At 42.8% G+C, this 26,535-nt stretch overlaps 2 protein-coding genes across 2 annotated transcripts in view; both read left to right on the top strand.

Annotated features, from left to right (window-relative positions):
- Positions 1-98: 98 nt before the first annotated feature.
- Positions 99-20,903, top strand: dtd1 (D-aminoacyl-tRNA deacylase 1). The gene is made up of 6 exons (XM_084930180.1): positions 99-312; positions 1,985-2,075; positions 2,511-2,746; positions 5,271-5,368; positions 12,767-12,931; positions 19,102-20,903. Exons 1-5 carry the CDS (start codon positions 99-101, stop codon positions 12,920-12,922), a joined length of 795 nt encoding a protein of 264 aa, XP_084786306.1. The 3' UTR covers positions 12,923-12,931; positions 19,102-20,903.
- A 1,890-nt stretch (positions 20,904-22,793) lies between these two features.
- The window catches only part of LOC146384813 (sodium/potassium/calcium exchanger 3-like), a 58,381-nt gene continuing 54,639 nt past the window's right edge, over positions 22,794-26,535 (top strand). The window contains exons 1-2 of the mRNA XM_084930178.1: positions 22,794-23,286; positions 23,418-24,018. Of these exons, the coding sequence (XP_084786304.1) occupies positions 23,814-24,018 (205 nt within the window). The 5' untranslated portion in view covers positions 22,794-23,286; positions 23,418-23,813. The remainder of the gene's footprint in view (positions 23,287-23,417; positions 24,019-26,535) is intronic.

Raw genomic sequence — 26,535 nt, forward strand, 5'->3', positions numbered from 1 at the left:
CTCACATTACTTCATCCAGCTGCACTAATCGTCAGCAACAGGTGTGTTCGGAGAACCGGAATAGCGAGCTCAAAGTTGGCGCGATGATTTGATCTTGGATGTGTCATTTGATCTTGGATGTAGTAAGCGAGGTACGAAGAACGGACCCCTGTACGCTTGAACCTCAGGACCCGTGTTACCGGTTTCAACCACCAGGGGGAGACATCGTGCCGTGCGCTCTGTTGATTCCCGGAAGTTGTGACAGCGTGCTCCCCAACACAACCACAACAATGAAAGCTATCATTCAGAGAGTCACGAAGGCGAGTGTGACAGGTAAGCTTTAACCTGAGCGCGGCTGCTGCATTTTGAGAATGTATTTAAACTCGAGCCTGCTCACAGCTTCCGCTCGTTTCCGTCGCTGACGCGTCGCCTTAGCTAAGCTAGCAGGGTTAGCATTAGCCAGCAGAGTGAATGCAGAATGAAAGCAGCAGAGCTGTTGTCTCTCCAGCTGTCAGCCACTGCTGGAGCTCAGAGGGGCGTGATAGCAGTGAGTCCTCTGTATGTCTGCGGGGCTGACGGCTGAGCGACAGACGTCACGGTTGGCGACTGTTCTCCGACAGCCGGCCACCTGTCAGCCTCTGCTAGCTGTCGGTGTGCAACAGTAACAACAGCTGGAGGGCAAACGGTTTACAAAAACACGCTCATATATGCGTGGTTACATTTTATTTCTCAGTCTCAGTCTATATTATTTTCTCACGCTAAGAAAGTGCGTTTAAAAATGTCTACAGTGCTGATTTAACCGGTCAGTTTTTATTTTTCTCCTAAATATGCTTAAAAAGTACAAAGTCAAGTCACAATTCTCACAATCTATCGCAATAAAGAAAACCAGTCAAATTCATCTTCATGTTTATTGTGTGGGAAACATGACGTCCTCCAGAGCTCTCTACAGTGGATCATCATTTGATCCTACCCTAGTATCTGTCACACCAACCCTCTGTACGTCCTCCTTCACTACATCCATGAATCTTCTCTGTGGTCTTCCTCTCTTCTTCCTGCCTGGCAGCTCTATCTTCAGCATCCTTTGTCCAGTATATACACCATGCCTCTTCTGCACATGCTCAGTCCATCTCAAATACTCGACCTGAACTGTCTCCATGATGCACTTATTTCTAATGCTGTACACACTGCTCACTCCTACTCAAAATATTCAACTCTACTTCTTGTTTTTTTGTCAGAGTCAGTTTCCAGAGAATGGAACCAAGTATAACATTGTAAAATCTACATTGTTATTATGATTGTGGATGTAACAGGTACCAGAGAGCTTGTTTATTCATTAGTTGGTACATTGTAGCTGTCAAAAGAGCTGACTTGATTCCTAAAATCAAGAGAACCAAGTCTGGATCTAGCCTGCTGCGTTTGGGTAAGTAGCTAGAAGAGCAGAGGTTAGAGCAGCTGGCCAGTAAGCAACAGGCTGCTGGTGTGAGTCTCTGTTCAGATGCTGACATCTCTGACATGGCTCATTTTGTCATGTAAAAAAATAAGTAAAATGAGCAAAAAGCTGAAGAAACGAATATTAAAGACACAAATTTGATGGTTTCTACAGTTTGAATAATGGCAAGAATTGATGTTTGCACATATCTTCTGTAGGGCATGCATCTGTGTGAGAGATTACATTGAATGGATTCTGAGACATGCGTTGGTATAATTTCGCTGCTTCAGTGCACAGAAGGCCAAAGTGACCCTCAGACGGTCAAGTAGAGCGCGTTTACCGCTGGGTTTAAATCAGTTTCAAGTATCCAAGACGAAAAACAAATTCACTGCAGTTGCAAATATCCACACATGCCCAAAGCTGCCTGTAATGCTTTTATAGAAACTTGAAAATTTTGAGGATGTAAAAACATAAAATCTCCTTTGTCTGATTTCTTCAAGTTGGTTGTGATCTCTGTGGGCACGGCGTTGCCTGATATCTCTGTGCCAGTGTTCATTTTGTTGTGCTTTCTTGCAGTGGGCGAGGAGCAGATCAGCTCGATCGGATGTGGACTGTGTGTGCTGCTGGGCATATCTGTGGAGGACACGCAGAGGGATGCTGAGTACATGTGAGTGCAGAAAGCAGAAAGTACACCCTGAGATCTCAAACACTGTAATTTCATCATAAAAAGAAGGGAAATCTAAATAAACTAAAAGCACACAGTCAAAATAATAAAACATTTATGCAAAAATTAAATGTCTTCAATGATTCTGATCCATAAACAGCAGCACGTGAGGCAAAAGCAGTTTATGTGCTTGATGCACTCAGATCTGTCTGTAAGAGGTTACTCACTCTCACCAGTGAATGGAGCCTATAACATTAACATTAGCAGCGATGAGGTCATTAATTATTGAAGCGGCTATTGTCACTGTTGATTGAATTGAAAACAGAAAGTGTAAAATAAATAAAAACAAAGATTAATATAAGATACAAAAGTGTAATCGCTCTGTGCAGACGGACAGAGAGGCTGCTTACTGTCTTGTTCTCATCTTTGTGTTTTCAGGGTGCGTAAGATCCTGAACCTGAGGCTGTTCGAGGACGAGCACGGCCGAGCATGGAGTAAAAGTGTCATGGAGCGAGACTTTGAGGTTCTGTGTGTGAGCCAGTTCACCCTGCAGTGCATCCTGAAGGGCAACAAGCCGGACTTCCACTCGGCCATGCCCGCAGAACTCGCTCAGCCTTTCTACGACAGCATCCTGGAGAACATGAGGAGCACCTACAAACCGGAGCTCATTAAAGGTGGGTCAAACAGAGGCGTAGGGCCACGTCAGCAAAGCCTTCTTTTTGACTATAAAACACTGTGACTGAAAGCTGTGGACACCAGTTTGACTCTTTAAACTGCAGTACTAGTTTAAGATTAAAATCTTTATTAAAAGCAGCTGTTAATGGGACTCAGATGTGAAGCGAGTCAGATTAATGTTAGACGTGTGCGACTAATCGAGTCTAAGATCGCTGCTTTGTTAGTCGGTTAAACAGATTGTTCCTACTTTATCGATGTGTGTCAGCAGTTGGCAAAAGCTGCGACTCTAACGACCAGCAGAGCCTCTTCCTCTCTGTTATGGTACGATGTGAAGGGTCAGACATGAACCATAAACCACTGCAATACTTTGAAGTAGGAAATGAGTGGCTGTGTGAGAGGCGTGTGGACGCCAGCCTGCAGAGAGTGAAGGTTAAAGTTAGCACTGCTAACGTTAGCTGTTAAACAGGCATGTTTAGCCTCGTGCTTGGGCTGGGTTCAGTTTTAAACGCTTTCAGTGTGTTTGCTGACTAGTTGACTACATCCCTAGTTTGAATCTTACAGTATTTAACATTAACTTTAAATAAATTCCTCCAGCTTCACAAGTAGTTCTGTTACTGGTGACCAGTTTACTAGTCCAAAAGTAAGAAACACTGTCCATATGAACATGTGGTTATTTAAGAGAATGAATGAAACTGAATAATACTCTTTGATAATCCAGTTATTCTCAGATGCTGCTGAGATGTGCATCTCTTTTTGCTGATGTTAACGTTGCAAACACTCAGACTGCAGTTGGATTGCTGCGTGTGCTAACATTAGCAGTGCTAGGATCCGTAGCACTGCTAACATTAGCAGTGCTAGGATCCGTAGCATCCACATGCTTCTTTGGTCAAATGGTTAAATCAAACGCTAGTTTTCTCTGATAAATCGAACCAGCACCTGTCCATTTTCTACTTTAAATTTCTGCAGACCTGCGCTGGTTTATGCAGCTGTCGTCTCCCCGACTTTCCACCTCGCTTTTTTACAACTTCCTATCACAGAGAGCGGGTCTCAGGTGTCTGCGGGTGCTACAGATGTTGGAGGATAGTGTTGTTAAATTACAGGACGAGCCGGTGACCAGTAATGTACGTTCATAAAAAGGGAAGAAGAATTGCTTTAACTGACTTGTGGTGCTCAGTAATGATGTTTAATTGTCTAATCAACTATTTCTAAACATCCATAATATCACAAGACATGCATGAATGCAGCAAGAAGAACAAAAGCTGTGCTCATGTTTATGCAGGTGGCTCAGTAACATTTCATTAACACATGATGTAGGACTTTGAAATAGATGCCATAGGTGTGTCTGCAAGCAGGCTGAGGGGTAGCACCGATGGTTGCAGGTATTGTCTGGACATCCTTTCATGTTATAAAGCATGCTTCATCTCGATGAACCCTCTGCTCCACCTGAGTGTCAGATTCATCCAGAGATCACACAGTTCCCAGTAATTCCCAGCAGAAGAGTAAAAAACATATCATACGCATCAGCTGCTTACCTTTAATCTGAATTGTCATGCTGTGTGTGAGAAAAACGGCTGCGTGAAACCTACACGCCGATATTTTGGTTAGCGGGTTACCCGCTCCCTCGTCAGGCCTGCTTGTTGTGGAGCTGCTAATTTGTGCTGCTTTAGTTAAAAAGCTGGTCATTAATGAAATGAACTAGCTGCACTCTAATTAGCACATAGCTATTTCATCCTCAATGCTAATCCGCCCCTCTCAGTAAATCCAGCCCTTCATCATCTTCTCTGCCCCACTATAAAGTCTTCTGATTTTTGCCCCCTGCTGGAGTTTATGTCTGGATATTGATATTGAGCTGATAGCTGCTGTTTCTAGCTAAGATGGATTATTTTAATTAAAAAAAATAGCCACAGTCTGTTGGCGGTCTTTTCAGAGACCAGTCTTAATAGAGTCCCAGGAGGCTGCAGGACGGCATGGCTGAAAAATGCCTGTTACCTGATACAAAGCTAATTGGAAACAAAAGGTCAAAGGTCACAGTTATTGCCACACACTTATGGGCCTGTACTAGTGATCCTGCTCCCTGCTATTTAATTGCCCGTATTCCCATCTCGGTGTAAGGTTACAGCAGTTTAGGCGGTGGATCATCGGTGTGGTGACGCGCTGGCAATGACGGTGGCGGTGAACTGGGTCAGCCCACCGGGGAGCAGGTGAGGAGAACACCTTGTCCCAGCGAGGGAGGTGTAGGGCTTCTTAATTAGGAAGCCTTCCGCCTCCCCCTCCAGAGAGAAAATGCGATGATGCAGCACTTTTTCCACCGCAGCCCAACGGCTTCATTGTGCAGATGGTGTCATTAATCTCATGGACCCAGTGGAAGAAAGGAGAACATTTGAGAAACTTCCTGTCCTCGCACCTCTCCGTCGCCTTTGTCCCCAATGTCTCAAAGCTCCACGTCACATCGTGAAACATCAAGTGCTGATGCCTGTAAACTGTAATCTCTATTCATTTGTCTTCCTGGTTTTATCATTGTAGATGGGAAGTTTGGGGCTCGCATGCAGGTCCACATTCAAAACGACGGACCGGTCACCATTGAACTGACATCACCGACTGGACCCACAGACCCCAAACAGGTACATCACTCAGCACGAAGCTTTAAAGACTCATCTTAATACCTCAGATACCACTGGCCGCTGCCTTACCTCCAATGTGCAGTGCCTGCAGGCGTGTACCTGTTACCGATCACCTGTCATGTTTGTATACGAGTTAGATAACAAGGAGACCTTTCATATGCTGTTACTTGTACTGAGCAGCAACTCTCCCACTTTGTCAGATGACTTTTCAAAGTTTGCCCAAATTGCATTTTTCATGCAAGTTTTCTCCAGTGAATGATCAGAAAAAGCTCCAGTATCAATGCTTGTTTCTGTTGCTCTACATTAAAGACATGAAATTGCTGCAGTTTATTGAAACTAGGATGCATCCCATGACAATGATGCTCAGAGGAAATCAAAATTTCACATGGATACCTCCCTGTACTTACATAAAAAAATAAAACATAAGGTGACTAAGAAAGCACCAATTTTCGACAGACTCCCGTCTCTCTGTACTTTGAGGGCCTGTAACTCTGGTGCATCTAATCAAGGTATGCAACATTTTTTTGAACATAGTCACACTCTAAATAGTTACTGCACAAAAAAAAAAAAAATCAGCTGATTCGGAGAGCGTCAGCAGGGAGGAGCTCCCTAATTTGTCAGTGTGAAGGAGTTCATTTCTATTGTACCACCAGGTGGCGGTGTTTGCTCTCCTCTCATGTACAGACTCTTGATTCTTATGCTACAGATTTTTGTTGTTGTTGTTGTTTCTTTTTTTAAAATGAGTGAAATAAGAAGCATCCATTATTTATACCCTTCAGGTTTCTTAAAGTTTATTTTATTTTTAGTTTATTTTGCTTGATTTTGTGTGATCTATACGAATACTGTTCAATATTTGACTGACTAAAATTAAATCTAAGTTTTATAAAGTCATGCATCCTTAGATCTGAGTTTGAAAGAGTCACACAGAGGTTATTTTTAGTGGCTAAACTGAAATCCACAAATGCTTCAAATTTAAGCAAAGTGAAACTCGAGGAAAGAAAACAATATAAAAATTATATCCAATAACATTTATAAATCCAGCCAGTTAAATGAATATCAGAAGTATAATACACAAAGTAGTGTGTTATGTGGATACGTATGCATGTGGAAAAACCTATCATCTCACTCAAAGTCACAAACTCACAGATCATTGCTGCCCAGCTGATCGTTTTGGTTTTATAACTCACAATCTTTCATCGACTTTTTTCCACAAATGCAATAAAAATTCAACAAAATAAAGTAAAATTTTAGTAAAGTAAAACACACTAAATTAGCCTGCATTTGTTTACCAAACAAATAAATATTTACTTATTTTTTTATATTTTCATCCATATGAGACACCCGTGTGACTGATCTACCATTGAACAGGCCCCACGCTTTTATTTTGAAGGTTCAGTTACTGCTAACTTGCTGGCTGTAGCCCTTCATGTAAGATGTGCCCCTGTTGTTATGCTGATGTGCTCGTGGTTTGTTTCACTTGCAAAGCTAGTGCTTTTTAGGCTGGGTGTTAAGTTTGCTGGGGGTTGGATGCAGAATTCCAGGATCCCAAATCCCAAATTAAGGACTCAAGAAAAACAATCTAGATTTGGGAAAGCAGAAAACGAAACGTTAAGCTCTCAGACAGCAGCCACGATTAACGTGTGTCACCCCCACGGAGCTGCACTGATTCACTGGTATCTCACTATCACTCAGTCGCCTCCGTGAAGGAGCTGAAAAGTCCCCCATTTGTTTTAGTTGAGTGTGTGTGTGTGTGTGTGTGTGTGTGTGTGTGTGTGTGATAGAGAGAGACAGGGTGTTATGTGTGGGTTTGAGATGATTGGCACCATCGGCCCACATGCTCACGCTCTCCCTCTGCTGTACCTGTCCAGGCTGTGACTGTTTGCTCCAAGAAACCAGAGTCAAACCAGGATGCCTCCTTTCTAAAGGGGTGGTTTTATTCTGAAAGTGTGCGCTGTGATCTGAAAGGGTTAGTATATCATTTTGATTGCATGCAGGGAGCTTTGACAGGTTTTCATGCTCAGTGCTTTTAGGGAAAGCGACATCAGTGTGGTGCTGGATGAAAAGTACATTAGCAGGTGATTCATTTTAGCTTCTGAGAAGTCTTGATATGAGTACAGAGGACCAGCTCCAGGGGACTGAAAGAACCAGAACTGAATTAAATTAACAGTTTTGAAGCTTCATTTTCTTATTTTTTTCTTATTATTTTACCTTTATAAATAAACTAAAATGAAGGAAAGGTTCCTGAGCCAATCCAGGATTTTCTATTTGTTTAAAACACATAAAACAAACTTCTTTTAGCTTTATTCTTCATTCATTTAGACCTAATTTTCACCTTCACTCAAAGTGTCCCCTCAAAATATAAACTGATCTTTATTCTTAAGAACATCCTTCACCACAACCCAATGCTTCTTCAGTGACTTTGTATTTCATTGATTCTTTGCCTTTAAGTGTTTTCTCGCCACATCACTTGTTAAGAAAACAAACACCGTTACAGGACGGCTGTGAAAATCTGAACTGTAAACAGAGATGTACTTCATAAATTTATCCCCAAATCCTGCTACATCTGTAAATCTTCATCTTCCTCCTGCCCGTTTTTGCAAAATGTCCCTTTTTTTTTTTTAAAGCAAGCTATTTTTATAAAACCAAGTAACACTGCAGCAGATGATTTATTAACATGCAGCTGTAACTAATATTTATCTTTCCTTTGCAAGTCTGTTTTGCATCATTGATGCATTTTCGCTTTCTTTAATTTTTTAATTGAAGCAAAAACTTTGTGGATTGATCAGTTAGTCAGATTTTAATTTCAGTCACAATTTTGTGTTTCGACAACTATTAAAACAAGATAACTGAGATCAAATTCTTATTTTGAAGAAAAGTCCAGGTTCACTCCTCATCAGGATGGTTTCGTTTAGCTCACATTTATTTATTTATTTTACCAATTAAAGTTCAAGCAAATGCACGTTTTTCTTTTTCTTTTCTTTTTTTTAAGGCTGGATCAAGCTACATGATCATGGTCTCATTCGTGATTTGTTCAACTTTGGATTTACTCGATTTTCTCTGCAGTGATTCTGTGAACGAGTCATGAAATGTTTTTATGTACTTTTTTTTTTGTGCATTTAACCGCTGATTTATGAATGAATAAGAGTCAAGTAATGGAGATAGAAATCAGTGCAAAAGTGGACGGTTTCCTGCAGCGACAGGATGTTTCTCAGCTCCTTCTGCCACCAGAACGAGCTTCGTGCAGCCTTCCTGAATTCTGCTCACTTCTGTGGAGCCCAGTTAGCGTCCTTATGCCTTGGCTGCAGGCAGGCTTTGGCTGCTCTCCCCTTGGTGGACTTGGCTTGCTTGCCCAAAGGGAGGGATATTAAGCAGTCCTCAGAATTTTAATCTTGTCTGTTTGGGATGTTTTGCTGTGGGGGCTGAGGAACCAAAGCCAAGACTGAACATGAGGGATAAAAGGCCAGCCAATAGGCTACGCTTGGCACGGGGTGGGAAATGAAGCAACAGCCAGCAGACACTGTTCCTTTCTTTCCATGAATCAGGGATTTAGTCCACCACAGGGTCAAGCGGCCAGCAAACAATAGAGTTATCCAGAGCAATGAAAATCATCCAGTTTTGGATGTTCTCTTTGGGAAGCTGGAGGCTGCAGCCCAATGGCAGAGGGCTCCAGAGTTTTTCTGTTTGTTCACCTTACTGTTGGTGCATTTTGATTTAGGCTGTGGGCTGAAACCCAACATTCACAGGAGTTACATAATGTTTGATCATGCTAAGCTTTCACTGGGTTGGACATCAGAGTTTTGGGTTTGGACGTAGCTTTAGCGTTGGAGTTATAAACAGATATCTTTGTGCACTACCACAGTGTTATATCAAACAATCAAGATGTGACTGAAGTGCAGCTTTAATTCAAGGGGATTAACAAAAGTATTGCATTAACTGTTTAGAATTTTTTTTTTTTTTTTTTTTTTAATGTACATAGACGCCATTTTCAGAGGTTTAAAAGCAATTGAGTTGACCTACAACCAGTGTTATGGACATGTGAGGAGTTCATTCAAGTGTTGAACTTATATTTGGTAACAGTTCACTGGAACTCTGAATGTGAGGTCCAAAGAGATGGAGATGCAAGAGAAGGAAACAATCATTAGACTGAAGGACAAAATGCACCTATTAGAGAGAGCAAACACATCAGCAGTGTTAAAAATTAACATTCTTACAAAGATGAAATGCACCAATCAGCTCAGCAATCACAAAAGGCCCGAAGGACCACAGAAGACTACAAAAGTACATGATGACAGAACGATTTTCACGGTTAAGAAAAACAACATCTAACTAAGTCAAGAACACTCTCGAGGAGGTAGACGCATCTCTTTCAGAGTCTACAATCAATTGAAATAAAATGCAGAGGAAACCAGTTGTTTACAGCTAGATGCAAACCGCTGGCTACACAGGAAGAACGGGGAGGCTTGACTAGATTTGTACATTCTAGACCAGCGGTCCCCACCTACCAGGACACGGACTGGTACTGGTCTGTGAGTCATTTGGTACCAGGCCGCGAGAGTTGAAGCTCTGATGTGAAATTGATGGTTTTCAGGGTTTTTATCGTTTTTATCGTTTACTCGGTTTTCCTGGGTCTTTTCACGTGTGTTATGAATAGGGCTGCCACAAACGATTATTTTGATAGTCGACTAGTCACCGATTATTTTTGTGATTAGTCGACTAATCAGATCATGCATCCATTGGACATAAAACGTACAGCTTATTGCACCAGCAGCATCTGCTCTTATATAACTATCATTAGCTTATAGCTGTAAGTGTTTAAGGTATGTGCTAACTAAAAATAAAGACAAGATGATAGTTTGTTAAATTTTAATGAAATTTGCAGATTGTTTCGGTGAAGTTTAATAAACTCCTTGCTATCTAAAATATAACGGGACACCGGAGTATATTCTCGAGCATCTCATGCTTCTCATAATCAGCTGTCTGCTTGACGTTTATTCAGCTGTGTAAAAACTATAACTTTAATCTCAGCCAAACCGATTTACTCAGGAACAAATAAAATACTAAAAAAAAGCCAAACAATAACATTTTTAAGTTATCTAAGTGACTTATATATCATGTTTAACCTGAGTAGCGAAAGACGGCGGTGGGTTTGAAAACGATTTGCCGGAAGTCCGGTGTTCTCACGGCTCTAGTGAGTCTTGCCCCCGGCTAGCTATCGAGCTAGTGGGTAACAGACGTCGGAGCACTTTTGAAAATATGTGGTGTCTTGATAAACTGAGCAGATATTTGAGGTTTACACAGTTACATTCTCGCCTGAAAATATGTTAAACGTTTATTTTGTGACCCAGAAAGAATAATAAGAGTAATATTAAAACTAACTAGCTGCCGCCATTGTTGGAAAATGAGCTGGGCTGCGCTGGGCCGCGCTATGAATTCTGGGACACAGCTTCTTCTTCTTCGGGGTTTAACGGCAGCTGGCATCCTTGTACATGCAGTGCTGCCATCTTCTGTTTCAGTCCGTTATTACACTCTTAAATCCTACAACTTATTCCTGCGTCTTTTGTGATCTTACAAAGCTTCAAATGACGCGTCGACTATTAAATCAGTCGTCGACGATTTTGATAGTCGACGTAATCGTGACTAGTCGACTAATCGTGGCAGCCCTAGTTATGAATAAATCTTCCCTTTTTTGGTACCGGTACTGGTTTTATCTTGTTGTATTTATCCACGACACCTTAAAGGCCGGTCCGTGAAAATATTGTCGGACATAAACCGGTCCGTGACGCAAAAAAAGTTGGGGACCGCTGTTCTAGACGACACGGTTCTGAAAAAATAATTCTTTGGAAAGAAGAAACAAAGATTAACTTGTGAAAGAATGACAAGTGTGGAGAAGAAGAGGAACAGCTCCTGATCTAAAGCATACCACATCATCTGTCGAACACGGTGGAGGTCACATTATTGCATGCGCGTGTGGAACCATGTCATTTGCTTTTATTGATGACATGAGTGCTGATAGGAGCAGCAGGATGGATTTTGGAGTGTGCAGGGCTGCACTCTCTGCTCAGATTCAGCCAGCTGCTGCAGAACTGATTAGACCGAGCTTCCCAGTGCCAGTGGATAATGACCCAAAGCAAACTGTAAAAGGTACCTGAGAGATCTCTAAGGCAAAGAAATGGGATATTCTTTGATGGCCAAGTTAACCACCTGATCTCAACCCAATAGAGCATGCTGTTCAGTTATTAACTGGATGCAGAGAGACCCACAAACAAGCAGCAACTGGAGGCATAATTAGCAAAATGGTGTCACTTTCCAAATACTCACTGATCTGACCGATATCATCAACAAAGACAACAGCAGGCCTAGTTTCTTACCACAGCATGTTAATGGGTTCAGCTGGGAATAACACTGTCTTTTTTGTACTTGTTGAATAATGTAATGTCTTATGCAATGCTTTGGATTTTTAAGATGACATGCAGTTCATAAATATTTCTCCTACAACCATAAAAGTTTTACCATCTGTGTTTCCAGACTATTTTGGATGTCAGGTAGTATACCTACTTCATCATCACTGTGGAGTGATGTTTATGAACCGTGAAGACGAGGGAGGAGCGGTTTTTGATTAGTAGAGTTGTCTGACTAGTTGTGCTGAGTGGCAGCATGAAGGGCTATTTTGAAAAGAGGGAGTGCGTGCAGTCACAACAATAGACTCATTGAGGGGATCATATGACAGCTCGGAATAGCTCTGAATGCCGAGAGAATAGAAGTAGTCATGTATCACAAATGTGGAGTGCTGGCCCGGGCCTCTTTTTCTTTGTTTAATTAATTGTTGTAATTGTCATGCATGTCAGGACCTTTGGGTGAATACTGAGCATACTGCAAAGGTCATGATCTGCAAGTCATGATGCAGCATGTTCATGGTGGGACCACAGAGCCACCAGGAGGCCCAGATGAGTCAGGTTTAAGTCGCAGAGTAGGAAAAGGGAAAATGTTACAGTTTTAGAAACAAGAATCCATAAATTATTATTGCTTATTCTAACTATCCTCTGTCTAGGATGTAATGTGACCGGGTTGTTTGTCTGCTTGTTAGCAGGTGGGAAAAAAAAGCTTATGGCCAGACTTGCATGAAAATATTATTCTTAGGAGCCGGACTCAATCGAAATCTGGATCTGGATTCAGGAATATTTGGAATGATTTTCTACAGCTCACATTACCTGTGGTGTACCACAAGGATCAGTCTTAGGGCCTATTTAGTTTTCAACTTATATGCTTCCACTTGTGTAAATTTTACAAAACCACAATGTGTGTGTCCCGTGAGAGCTCTGATCCTAAAAGCTTAGCTGCTGTTTTAAACTGCTTGTTGTCTTTCTGACCCAGCCTTTTTGCTTTCTCGTATTTTCTCAGCTATCAAAGCAGGAAAAGCAGCAGCAGAGGAAAGAGAAGACGCGTTCCAAGGGTCCCTCAGAGTCCGGCCGGGAGAAGGGCGCCCAGCGTTCTCGACAGGACCCCAACGCCAGCAGTGGGGCAGAGGGGGACGTGTCTTCGGAGAGGGAGCCTTAGGTCATCGAGGTGAACGGAAAATATGCACACACACACACACACATGCAGTCAGGTACAGTTACGCTCAGGTGTGTCTGTCTAATTTAGTCTTTATAATTCGTCAATCATTTCCCACTAAATAAAGGCTCACCTTAAAGGGGACGCCCTATGCTGTTATCTGTTATCAGTCTATGGACAAAGAGCACCTGTGAGACAAAAGCTCAGGCTTCAAACTGCTCTAACCGCTCAGTTTCACATTGTTTTTCTACTCTTGCAAATATATGATGTCATTGAAGGAGGATGTGGTTATCTCAGGCACACGGCTCTGACTGTAGGTAAAAGGCTTGCACGCACCTGCTGTTCATACTTTCTACACAATATTCAAAAACAATTTAAACAAAAAAAAGTTGACATTTCTAGTCTAATTCTAACTCTTAGTATTTGCTTCTGCACAGTCGTCATCTCAGAGCTGCAGTTATTGTTTTTTTGGCCGTCGTGGAGGCAGCTCCCACAACTTTGGAGTAGTGATGTAACCTGGAAAGCTCCTCCAGCCTTGGCAGAAGGAAGTTCATAAATTGATCCAAGAAATTAAAGAAACAAACCAAGTGTAAATATGGGAACGTGTCTGCCAAGGCTGGTACCACTGAAACTTCATTAGAGCCACAACAGGACAGCTTGCCGGCCGACTTAATTACCCTGCATGCTCGTCCACGCACGTCACTTTGTTTATGTGTGTGCGAGGTTGTGGGTAGTTGTGTTTAGTGTGCGGTTCTCCTGGAAAGGTCACAGCAAACAGGATATCAAGCTCATAAAATGGCTTTTTACTTGCTGCAACAGCTTTTAGTGACCATATGGAGAGCTGAGCGTCTGGGCTGGCGTGTCTTTTCTGCTCGACTTTTTTTTGGGGGGGTGGGGGTTTGGAAACGGCACAGGAGGATGATGCATTGTGAGCCAGAAAGTATCCCAGGATGGAGATCTGTGATGGAGTTGTTTCAGGCACATAATTAATTTAAAAACAAGCTTTTAAAATTAGTCATGTTTTGGAAATTTGGAAGGAGGTGGAGTTTTTTAATAACTCACCTGCTTGCATTTTTGTAAAACTCAGAGTTAGCGATGTGGCTACTTTGAGGTGTGTGCTAACACAGCTGTAAGCACTAGCTGTCTGCTAAGCCTCACATCTGCTAGTTAGTGACTTCTTATTATTAGTTGGATAATAGTAAATCTGCTGTGTTGCACAGACCATCAAAGACCACCTGGGTTATGGGAAGTGAAATTGCAGTATTTTAGGTAGTGGATCGGTACAAACCCCACTGGGATAGTTGGGACACTTTCTGAAAATCCAGTAAAAACTAAAACCTGATTCTCCTCCTCATGATGTGCTGGATATTTTCAAAGGGAGACAGATCAGGACTGCAGTCAAGCACACAGACTCCATATCTACGAAGCCAGGGTTTTCCAATGAGGCCTGGCATTGTCCTACACACGGAGTTCCTGGGAAAAGACGATAATTTGTCTGTCTAAAATTCCTCCTCCTCGTAGTGCCTTCACATATGTGCAAAGTCCCCATGCTACAGGCACTGGTGCACGCTGAGCCGTGAACTCATGTGACCACAGGACACGTTTCCATTGTTGCTCGCTCCATCTCGGATGAGCTTGGGCCCAGAACTCACTGATGTTTCTGCACAAAGTTTTTTTGAGTGTGTTGCAAGCATCAATTGCAAGCATCTAAATGTGTTTAAGAGATAAAATTAAGTTTAAGTGGAAAAAAACATTTAAAATCTTTTCTTTGTCCTTTTGTCTGTTAAATAAATGTTCAAGTGTATGACGAAAAAGCAGATTTTAGTTTTATTCCCAATTTTTCTGGAAATCCGGTGTATATGTATGTATATAATGCTTTACTACTTATACATTCAAAGCATTTCTAAACTGCAGTATTTTTTGTTCTTCTGTTTCTAACTCTATTTATGGAAACAGAGTTATACCTTTAAACAGCATTTCCTGTGCTTACCTGGTTTTAGGTCCTTTTAAATTTGCTGAAACTCTGAGAACAAAATGGCTTTGCATCTGTGCAAGATCATTTTTGTCTTTTGCACTGTCAACAAATGCAGTCACCTCCCAAAAATAGTTATGTCCCATTTATAATATTAGTGTATGGTGTCATGTGCAATATGGCGTCCTTAAATCTGCAGTGAGAAGCAGTTACAGTTGTTCTTGTTTTCCACATCTCCCTTTTTCCATCTGTGCCTGATCTCTTTGTTTTTGTTGACATTGCGGTGAAACTCAGCAACCTTCATGAGAGACAGACCTGTTTGTTTCTCATTTTGTGCTTCTTATTGCAGTGTTGGGGGTGGTTTGGTGTGTGTGGGGGGGTATGTTTTGGGGGGTTGTTCTTATTTGCCTTGAGTATTTGTTTACTAGTGCAAAAACAGATGAGTTCTGGGAGAACAGAGATGGGGAGGCATTGAATCAGCTCTCTCTGTGTCCCCCTCTGCTCTCCCTGCTGAGGCTGCAGGCTCCTGCAGCACAGCTCCTCTCCCTCTGTGAACCCTCCGGCAGACATGCATTAATGGATATGCCCTCAAACTGGCAGCAATGCTTCCTGATCCTTGTGCTCAAAGATGGGGCAGTGCAGTTAGCTGCATTCAGACAAAAGCATGACTGACACCAGAGAGGTGAGATTAATGGGTTAGTGAGGTATGACAAGCTTAAATCAGTTTCACTGTCACGAAGGTGGCTCTCATTACCATAGTAACTTAAGTTAAACACATAAGCTGGTCTGGAGCAAGTAATGTCAATCACATGGCAGCAACTCAATGCATTTAAGCATGCTGACCAGCTGAAGTGCAACCTGAGCTGGGCTGGTCGGCTTCAGAAACTGATCTGAACTGCAGAAGAGTATCTCTCAGTGTACAGCACATCAAACCTTGAAGCTGATGGGCCACAGCAGCAGAAGACCACACCGTCTGGCAATTTAACCTGAGAGCATGACTCCATCAATGGTTCAGGCTGCTACTAGTGTAATGGTGTGGGAGATGCCAACAATGCTTAGTACCAACTGAGATAACCAACTAAAAACCGATAAAAACCCTGAAAACCATACATTTCACACCCGAGCTTCAACTCTCGCGGCCCGGTACCAAATGATTCACGGACCGGTACCGGTCCGTGGCCCGGGGGTTGGGGACCGCTGGCCTACCTGAGTGCTGTTGCCGAGCATCTTCTGATGGCTCATTCCAGCAGCTCACATCATCTGAGTTCACTGTGCTCAAGTTGTCACAAAGGTCACTAAATCTAAATCCATTAGAGCACCTTTGGGTGTTCATTTGACAAATCTGGAGCTACTGTGTGATGCTGTCGTGTTGATGTGGACAAAATCTCTGAGGAAAGCTTCCAGCAGTTTGTTGAATCTGTGTCATGTTGAGTTAAGGCAGGTTTAAAGGTAAACAAGGGGCCAACCCTGTACTACAAAGGTGTTTCTAATGAAGTGGACACTAAATGTAAAATCTATTGAGGAAATATGTGGTATAGAAGTAATCTGTAGAGTCGAACCTTACTGACGTCTCTCGATTGGAGTAGGCGGCACTCAGTCACTTTTGAGCAGGAGATTATGACACGCCAAACACCCTGAGCCAGAAGTGGAAAACCTGATCCCAAAGTTTTAGACTTTTATTGACTAAATCAGCATTTTCATATCATTTATGAAAAAAAACTCTCGAGTGATCCTCATCCAGTCACCTGATATCTGCTGTTAGCTTCTAATGGCTTAAAACCTCCATCAAAACATCAGCAGGTGCAATGTTATTATTATGCAGTGTCCTCCCTGAACTCCTCCACAGCAGGGGAGGATGCAGTGTAATCCTCAAGTTTTGGAGGCTTCAGCACCTTGTTACATAAGGTCTGACCAGAAGCCAGGGATGAGGGGGAAATGTGAGAGGAAAGGGAGTGGGTTTTTTTTTCTTTTTCGATAAGGTGACAGTTATTTGGATTTTGGAGTGAGAGAGTGCACACACAGCACCTCGGGAAGTGTGTGTGCTGTAGTGAAAGAGAGGGATGGGTGGAAGAAAGAGGAAAAAGGACAGCGGCCTTGCTTGCTTAGCTCTGTAGCTGCATGTTTTATAGAGAGAACTGGTGCTCCCGAGGTTTGAGCCGTGCTCGCCTTCCATCGAATAATTTGCGACAGCCCTCCATTATCTTTTCTGCTCGTCCTTCCTGTCTGCAACGCTGTAATTTCAAAATAGAGTTATGTTAAGTTATCAGTACAGGAAGGTTTCAGCTGCTGTGAAGAGTTTCCAGCTGTAGCTGTTCTCAGGACTGTCGGAGATGTTCACACCACACGTAACTGCATGTTTAAATTTAGCTTTCATTGCTACCATCAGCGTTTTTGTGCAGATCTTTTAATAAGATGCAGACTTTTGAATTTGTCTGTTCACCTAAAATGGAAGCTGCACTTTAAACCTCCAGGAATTTTTACTTCTTTTCATTTTAACAGGAATAAAATGGGAAATTAACAAATAAGGCCAAAGTCTGTGGGGGGAAAAAGTGTCCATGCTTAGGTTTGAGTAGCTTATTTTAGTCCGTAAAGATATTGCTGCCGATATAGTCTTGGTTTTTTTGTTTTTTGTTTTGTTTTTGTGTTAGTTGGTTTTTTAAGATTTATCTTTAAGATTTTTAGTCTTAATCTGACCAGACATGAAAGCAGAGAGAGAGTGGTAGGAAACCACACCCCTGCAGTGGCTTTTAATATATAGGTCCCCCACTCAAACCATAGATCAGTTTTGTTTTTAACTACATTTTCCATCTTTTAGAAAAGATTATTCTTGTTTTATACCAATTTGGGCTTTAGATTGTGATCTTTGGAGTGTCCCAGTCCATAAATACCATAATCTGTGCAGATTAGGTCCGTATGTGTCTGCTGTCTGAGCAGGATGGAGCTCAGGATTAGACCATTGTCTTTTTTATGCCCTACATTGTTATTTTATTTTATTTTTCTTGACGTATCAAAACCCGACGTCATCATTTCTTGATTTTAGTTATCTTGGCTGGAGCTGAATACACAGCTCCAGCCAAGATAACTAAAAACGAGACTTCACCCAACAAACTTCCTAGTGGATAAACCAACTATGAGCATATCATAAGAATCTCATGGAATATTCACAGGTATGTTTCATCTGTTTTCTGATAATAAATATATTATTAAAAGAAAACAAAAAAGACCTGCGAGCTTGTATCCTCCAAGCTCGCGTCCTCTACCAGAGGCCTCGGAGCTTGAGGGTCCTGCGCAGTATCTTAGCTGTTCCCAGGACTGCTCTCTTCTGGACAGAGATCTCTGATGTTGTTCCCGGGATCTGCTGGAGCCACTCGCCTAGTTTGGGAGTCACTGCACCGAGTGGTCCGATTACCACTGGGACCACCGTCACCTTCACCCTCCACATCTTCTCCATCTCTTCTCTGAGCCCTTGGTACTTCTCCAGCTTCTCGTGCTCCTTCTTTCTGATGTTGCTGTCATTGGGAACCGCTACATCGATCACTACGGCCGTCTTCTTCTGTTTGTCTACCATCACTCCACCACCCTAGGGAGCGTCTCCCATTTTGACCTCGGGACTTCCAGGCCATACTCAGCACAGATGTTCTGTATGCTATGCCAGCCACTTGGTTATGGCGTTCCATGTATGTTCTGTCTGAGAAGGCAGCTGGATAGCGTGGTAGTAAGACTTACACACCTTTGGAACGGAAGTTGTGGGTTTGATTCCCGAATGCTAACCAAGCCTACCTCAGACATGAGCGAGAGAGATAAATATGAAGCTGAACCGGGGGTGTGTGAAATTGATTTCATTGTAGTTCTTAACAGAGCTTAAATGTGTTTTTCATCCTGAACTTTCACATAGATATTTTCTGCCCAATAAATATGCTTTGAGGGCTCAAAAAGGCTTAAGAAAATTCCAAAGCGCTACATTTTGACTCCTATAAACCTAAAGGTGCTGTAACCCTGATAGTGTTGATGGTTTCAGGGTCTAATTTCGCAGGGCTTAATTACATTTGCTAAAGTTGCTATGCAACAAAGATCAGCTCATCCTGTGGGGGTCACATGGGAAGATTTTTCCACATTTGGTTGATCTTCTGTAATGATGTGAATGACTGTGTAATGACTGAGAGAGTATGAACAAAAAGAGGCTAAACTACTGCTGTTTCGTGTCTTGCAGATGTTGTACTGGGGACATGACGGTGAGCCCAGTTTCCTCAGGAAGGCCTTAAACCTCAGCGACTCTTTCACCTGATCCTGGACTGTCCTTCCTGTTTGGAAATCAGCAGGATTCATTCAGCCTGTTTCAGACATCGTCCCCTTGGCCTCTCTCCTCCGCACTCAGATAGGACCGGCTACATGTAGCAAAGATGATGTCTGGCCACATGACACTGCACAGTTTTCTTAGATTTGTGAGGGGAGGGGAGGGGAGGCGTGGGTGATGGCAACATCATAAAACCGTGCAGCCCAGTAGCTTTATGTGCTCGGCTTTCCTTTTCCCCTCGCTCCCTTTCTTTCCATCTTTTCATGTTTCTGCCGCCATCTGTCTCTTTGTCTTTTGCTTTCTCTCTGTCTGTTCTGACTTAGTCTCTGTTTAGAGACATGACTCTGACCCTGAAGCACAGCTCAGCTCCGAGTTTATACTGCAGGAACATCATGGTAGTGAGAATGTACCAAGCTTGTTATATTGTGACACTTGTCAAATTTTTGAGGTCTAAGAGGTTATTTTACCTTTTTGAGTAGCAGATTTTGTTTAAGGTCAAACTGAAGTTGCTACCACCGTCTGCTCTGTAAAAGAAATGGCACTGTTGTTTGTAGCTGGACAAGTTTACGTTTCATATGCAAAGACTTGAGATGAGACTTCTGTGAAGTCAGCCATTGGTTAGTGAAGTCCTCAAGCTCGGTCTTTTTGGCCTTACCTTCTTAATTTGAAGCTAAATGTGCACCTGGATCCTGCTTTCTCCTAATTCTGGCTGTAAATTTGTAAAATGATCATCATGTTTTAGTAAAGAAGACCGAAAAATATCAGCAGGGCACATAAACACATCACCAGTATTTACTTTTCCTTCTTTTTTTTTTAAATTTGAGATCACTGATGAATTTTTCCCACACTGATTTCTGTACAAATGGGCTGCTTTTTTAGCAGCTAGTTGAGTCGCCCCCTGCTGGCCTTTTGCATGGTCTTCACTTTCTGGAATCAGAACCTACGTCAATAATAAGTAGACGGCCGTCTGCAGCAACACCCCACAAAAGCTTCAAACAACAGCCTGCATTAAATCTCCAGCTACATGTAAGCATGATGCTGCACGCCGACTTGCTAAGTTAGCTAACAAACATCCACTGGGTAAAAGTACATTGCTAACAACATTAGTTTGGCTAACCAGCCGAGTCTTGGCTAACTACTGTCTGCTAGCAACTTAGTGACGTAGCATAAAGATGGCTGTGTATCATGTACTCATTTAGCGGCGCACATTTGTTAACGTTATCTGCTTGCACTGACTCAGCTTTCACTGAAACATGAATGGTAACCAACTAACTCAGAGGCTGAGAGGCTGCCTGGGTGGTTTTGATGCCCCAAATCATTATTGTCTCTTCATTAACAGAAATAAGAATAGCTTTACACTTTAAAATCACTTTGACTAGACTACAGCAGATGGAGATGTGATTTCAGTTGGACTTTAAATGCTAAAATGTGACCTGTGTCTCAGTGTGTTCCTCAATTTATTGACCCACTCAGTGGAAATGACTCTAGAAAGGGTGCTGCAGTCGATTGTAAGACCACGATCGAGTTTCTACGACTGCCCCATTCACCTGTGCTTTACACCTGCGGAGAGAGGCCAGCTGCACCTCACTATCAGTGTGACCGGACAAACTCTGACATCAGCTATTTATTCATGTTTCTCATTGTGACGCTGTCCTGCTGACACTCGACAGATCTGAATGTACGTTTTGTTGTCGTTTTTATAAAGGTGTAAGAAAGAAGTGTCTCTCTGTTTGTGTGTTGGATTCTGCTCATTTTAATACAAACAGCAGGAATGCTTGGCCTTATTTCTACTTTCAGCATCACCACCTGGCCTCTGTACTGTCCCAACTTTAGCTTTCTTCTTTTTTTGGTTGGCTATTCCTGGCCAACCATGCTATACCCCTCTCATCCCTTTCCTTCTGATTTGAGATTGCGGTGGAGAGGAAGAGGAGCTGCTGCATCCTGGATATGGGAGCTATCTGAGAGGGAAGACATGACCCAGATATGTCTGCTAGCTAGCTACCTAGCCTTGGTGTTTCAAACTATGCTAGAACTGCAGCTTTCCTCTGCAGTGACTGCATTGTGATCCCAATGCCAGAGGAAGGAGGAGGTAGGCTGTGTGGGTTATTGACCAGGGGAGGGCTGGTGCAGGACAGATGTCTCGCTGTGGGGAATCACCTGTTTGCGTGTGTGGATGTGGACGTCCTGAGCTGCTGGGCAGGGCAGTGGGTGCGGTGTGAGGCGGACATGGGAAACTGGGTTAAATTCCAGGCATTCTCCTACATCTGAAGCCGCACTGTTTCTGGTTTGTCTTTTCTACAACTTATCTTACATCTTGTGTGTGTGAGCGAGTCCTTTGCCAAGCCTACTGGCTATGGAAAAACAATTTAACTGGATTTAATTTGTTGCCCCCCTCCTCCTCCCCACCCACCCACTCCTCCTCCTTCCTCTTCCCTCCTTCCCCACAGTTATTTCTTATGTCTGGGAGGTTGGGGGAATTCAGCTTGTTTAGTAACTCCGTGCCGAGTCTGATGTAGCTTTGGAGGTTAGACAGGCCCGGTTTCATGGCAGCTTAAAGGCCTCGAATCATGTCGGCATCATCACGAGAGAGTAAACAATTCCCAACTGATTTTAGAAGAACGTTTTCCAGGCCACATCAGAAACCGATGTAGAAGTGTCACGCGTATCCTGGTTGCCTTTAGATCACTCTGGGCTCTTTGCTCTAAAGGGTTAATAAGGCACAATGAAACCAGTTGCCTAGAGCCCTGACCACTTTTTTCCATTCTTGCTGGAAAGTTTCCAGTGCTATTTATATGAAACCTCAGGCCCCACAATCAAGAAACCCACTTGGCCGGGATCAAGTATTATCCATTATCCCGAAGTTCAGCTTCACTCAAAGAGTACTGCATTAAAAAACCATCAGAAATGGCAGAGACATGCTGGAATCGGTGGTCCGTATCATCTCTGTGGACACAGAACAATCTGCAGCGAACAAGTAGGCAACATGTACAAGCAGGCACCGGAGAAATCAATCCACATGACCTAACGACTGTTGTATAACCAAAGAAAATATTACAGCACATCTAATCTGCCCCGGGTCTGATAGATGTGTAGTAAAAGACCAGATATGTGAAGAGAACCAAACTGTTTTTTTTATTATTTTCAAATCCATGTTCAGAGGGGCCGGTGTTTAGTTTTGACCTTAATATCGTATTTTAAAGTAAGATTAATACCGGTATTATTTACAGAAGCCTTGAAGGCGTAGCCAAAGTGTTTGGCTCTGTGTGAGTGAGTGGTTTTAGTGAAAACTACAACTTAAGAACTCTATACTACTATTATTGTTCAATTTTCTGTGAGTATAAGCTGTTTAATGTGGTCTTATTAAAACACAATCCCAGGAGAGGGCAGTCAAAGACACAACTGAACCCATCAAACATCTGCAGCTTATCAGGAGACAAATACACAAATACAGTGCATGGTTGCTCTTTGATTCACACTTTAATAAAGGTTTATAATAAAAGAGGATGGATTTGTCTTTCCTTGTTTCTGTCACATATTCACTGTTACAACACTGTACATGTATGTACTGTATCTGTACATGGTAAACATGTCCAAAGTTAAAAACTGTGTGGCTCAGAGGATGAAATTTGGGTCAATTTTGCGCTGCCTTCTTTTTATGAGGGGCAGTCAATCAGAAGACAGTTGGGTTGCAGGGGGAGGAGCCAAACTGAATGTGTGTTGTGTTGTAGCTACTTTTTGCTCATCATTAGCTAGCACCCTTGTATCCAGGGGTGGGGTATAAAATATGAATCCCTGTAGAGTTAGTATAGATGCCAAAAAAAACCCACACCTTTAAAACAGGTGATAAATTCTGTGGTAAAGTTGGAGATTTAACACGCGAGTCTGTGGGGACCCACTCACTTTCAGCCGGCCTCATGTGGCCATCAGAGGACCTGCAGCCTTGGTGGCCACTGCCTGTTTTCCACTTAGATCATTAGTTCAGACTGCAGGATACACACCTGCAGTGTGTGTCGGCTCCTGGACAGATGTGCATCTATCTCATGGGCGTAACTTTTATAATGGGCGTGTCCGGATGTCCTGATGTCAGCTGCTGAATTCATGGTAACTGTGACATCTTTGATATTGAACACATTTGAAACAAAAAGAATGCGTTAAGGATCCAGTTTACTCACAAATATCGAGCCTGTGCTTATAAAAAAGGTTAATTTTTCTTTTTCGTATGTTTTTCACAGCATCAGGATAAAAGCTGATTTTGGACCGAGTGTCAGTGCCGTCACTGCGCCCCCCTCCTCTTCCTCCTCCTCCTCCTCCTCTCAGCAGACGGACGCATCCATGGAGATCCTGTGCAGCCTTCCTCAGCATTACCACTTCCAAAACCACATTCCAACATGACATGAGAAGACAGACCGGCTTTTCTAAGCAGCAGCTCGAAGCCTTTTGGTCCGTTTCTTTCTTTCCTTTCTTTTTCTTTTTCTCAGCATCCCATTAGCGGTGCCAATCTTAACTTTCTGCCCGCTTCCTCTCTCACTTCTTTACCCGTCTCCGGGAGAGAAGTCAGTTCCCCGGGAATTAAAGGAGGTCGTTGGGTTTTCTTCTTTTCCTTTTCGCTTCTTTTTGGTACTTCTTGGATGCGCATGGATGTGGCAGCAGCGGAAGCGGGGACGTCTCTGCCGGGTATCCGACTCCGGAATCGGGCGAAGCAAGTGATGCCGAATCAGAAGAAGGTGAAAGCGCGGCGGAAACGGCGAAAGGAGCTGGTTTTAATCCAGATCTGCTTGTTCGGCGGTTTGCTCCTGGTCGTTAAAGGGTTTTCCTCCTTAGCGGAAAATTCAGGTGAGAAATCAGCGTTTGCTGAATTCGCCCTCAGCGATACAGCCTTCTCTTTTACTTCCTCCACGTGTTTGCCTTTTATTCCCCCCCCCCCCCCCCCCCCTTTCTCCATCTAACACAGAATTTAAACACGGCATCGCGGAAACTGTAGAAATGTACAGTGTTGTAAATATTGTGTGTGGGTTTTTTTTTTTTTACAAAACAGACACTTTATTGATGGCTGTATTCCATTTGGTCAACAATCAGGAAACGAGGGGTGAATGAGTAGAGAAGTGAAACCTGCTAATAACTGTAATAATGATACAAGAAACAGAGAAGTAGAAATAACTGTAATGTTCAAATGTCGAATTGCTCCATGTTGTTAATATTCCTCTAACTTAGTAACTGTACCCAAACGTCATCACCCATGCGGTACAGTGCCGTATAATGCGCACTCGTGTGAGCTTCAACTATGGGAAACTATTCATGGCTGAGGAATGCAGAGGATCCTGCGTGTTCAGGTGTTTCAGCTGCAGACAGGGAAATGAGGGCAGCGAGCCCCAGGGTATATAAGCCCGCCTGCACCTCTCCAGGTTACTGCAAATGGTTATCAATCAGCCAGCCATTCCTTATTACAGACTCTGCGGTGGAGATGTTAAAAGAAGAGTCGCATAAAATAAAAGCACAGGAAGAAAGACGCATTCATATGTAAAAGTCACCTTCCTACATAAAAGTGTGCAGTGTCTCTACGGCTCAGTTTGGTAACATGTGGCACCAAATCTTAAACTTGATAACCTCACAATTAAAGAACAGCCTGGAAATAAAATTATTAAAACTGCTTTAACTTCTGCAGCTACAAAGCGCTGAACCACCCCAGTCTCTTCAGTAAAATTCTCATTAGAAGTATCATGCTTGAAGTCTTTGGAAACTTGCGCATATATACTCTGTTGGTACATCAAGTTAGCTTTAACTCACAGACACAAAGATCCTTATGAAACACTTCAAAACAGGGAATTCTGAGACGCCTCCTTTTGTTCTGCAAATCATGACAATACTTTTACGGGTATTTTATGTAACATCAGCTTGCACACAATAAACAGTCTGCATACATAATATGGTTCACTGGAATATTACTGATGTGGTTTGATAGGATTTCTTTTAGCTGAAATGATTTGCAGCAGCAGAACATCTGCACGCCTCGACTTGATGCCTGCATGTTCCTCCTCCTCTGTTTTTGTCTGTGTGACTCAGCTAAAGTGAGAAGTATTTATCACTTTCTGTGGACAGAAGGTCTTCGTGAATATTCATACGCTCGTGATTTGTGCATCATCGGTCCTTCCTCCCCACTGTGTTACACGCAAAAGCAGCTCTGCGAGAACAAGAGGCGACACGTTTAGTGCATCTACCCTGTCCTGTTGTGTTCATGTTAACTCTTAATCAGCGCACTGGAATATCAATTAAAGTTGATTATTTATGATGCGCCTAATGAAGTTCTGCCAATTTAAGCTTGGTGTTGTGGTTCCGCAAGTGGAGCACTCACCGCCTGCTCGCGGGGCCGCATTAATCATTCCCGCGCTTCCCTTCTTATTCCTCTCCTTCTTCTTCTTCTCCCGGTGCAAGATGGTAAAAGATACGGAGGGTGGGAGGAAGATTGCACCGCTGACACGCACACCTCAGTGCTGCTGTGGCTGCTGCTGTGTGGTGTGGTGAAGGTGAGGCTAAGCGAGGAGTTCAGCCAGGCCCCGAGGACGTTTGTGCTTTTTAATTCTTTTCGAATCTTCGTCTTTTGCCAGACTTGTGGTTGGCAGGGTGGAAAGGCCATAGTGCTTCTGCTGAGCTCTGTGAAGTATGAAATTAATTCATTGGTGTTGCTGCTTTCTTGAAGAATGTGCAGATGTAGCCACAGTGGGAGCCCCCACATTGTGCACTGTTGCTCCACCCGCCCAGAGGATTTAGTTTTGGAAAATCATGAAATTCCCCTTCAATGTATGAATTGTGGGAGATAAAGGGTAGAGGTGGAGAAGAAGGAGGAAGCACCAAATTGACACATCTGTGGAGCTCTGCTCCAGCTGTTGGCTATCCTAACATTACATAAAGAATCAAACTTTAATGTGGCAAAGAATGCAGAACAGGGCATTAAAAATAAATCAAAATGCTTGACATGCACTTTGCTATCTGCAACATCTCTGCTAAACTAACAGCTTAAAGGCATACAGCCGAGTCCATGTATGTAAACATGGAAATGAGGAAAGTTTTAGGATTTAGATCCAGAGCAGGATGATGATCAACGGTGAGCACACCATCTTTACAAAATGATGTCAGTGAAAATGAAAGGAGGATGTGTCCATGAGGTCTCAGAGGATTGCTTCTAAACCACTTCTGAGGAGAAAACAAGAAAATTTCACAGCATTTCATGGTGGATAGTGGAGAAAAGTCTTCTTTACCGATAAATTAAACTTAGAGATTAGTGTCAGTGTGATAAAGGTGTATGTAGGGAGACTAACAGGAGATACTGCAGTGGATTAAACCCCCAGTAACCAG

The sequence above is a fragment of the Perissodus microlepis genome, chromosome 6 (genome assembly GCF_051167445.1).
Source record: "Perissodus microlepis isolate ML-2025 ecotype Zambia chromosome 6, ASM5116744v1, whole genome shotgun sequence".
Taxonomy (NCBI): domain Eukaryota; kingdom Metazoa; phylum Chordata; class Actinopteri; order Cichliformes; family Cichlidae; genus Perissodus; species Perissodus microlepis.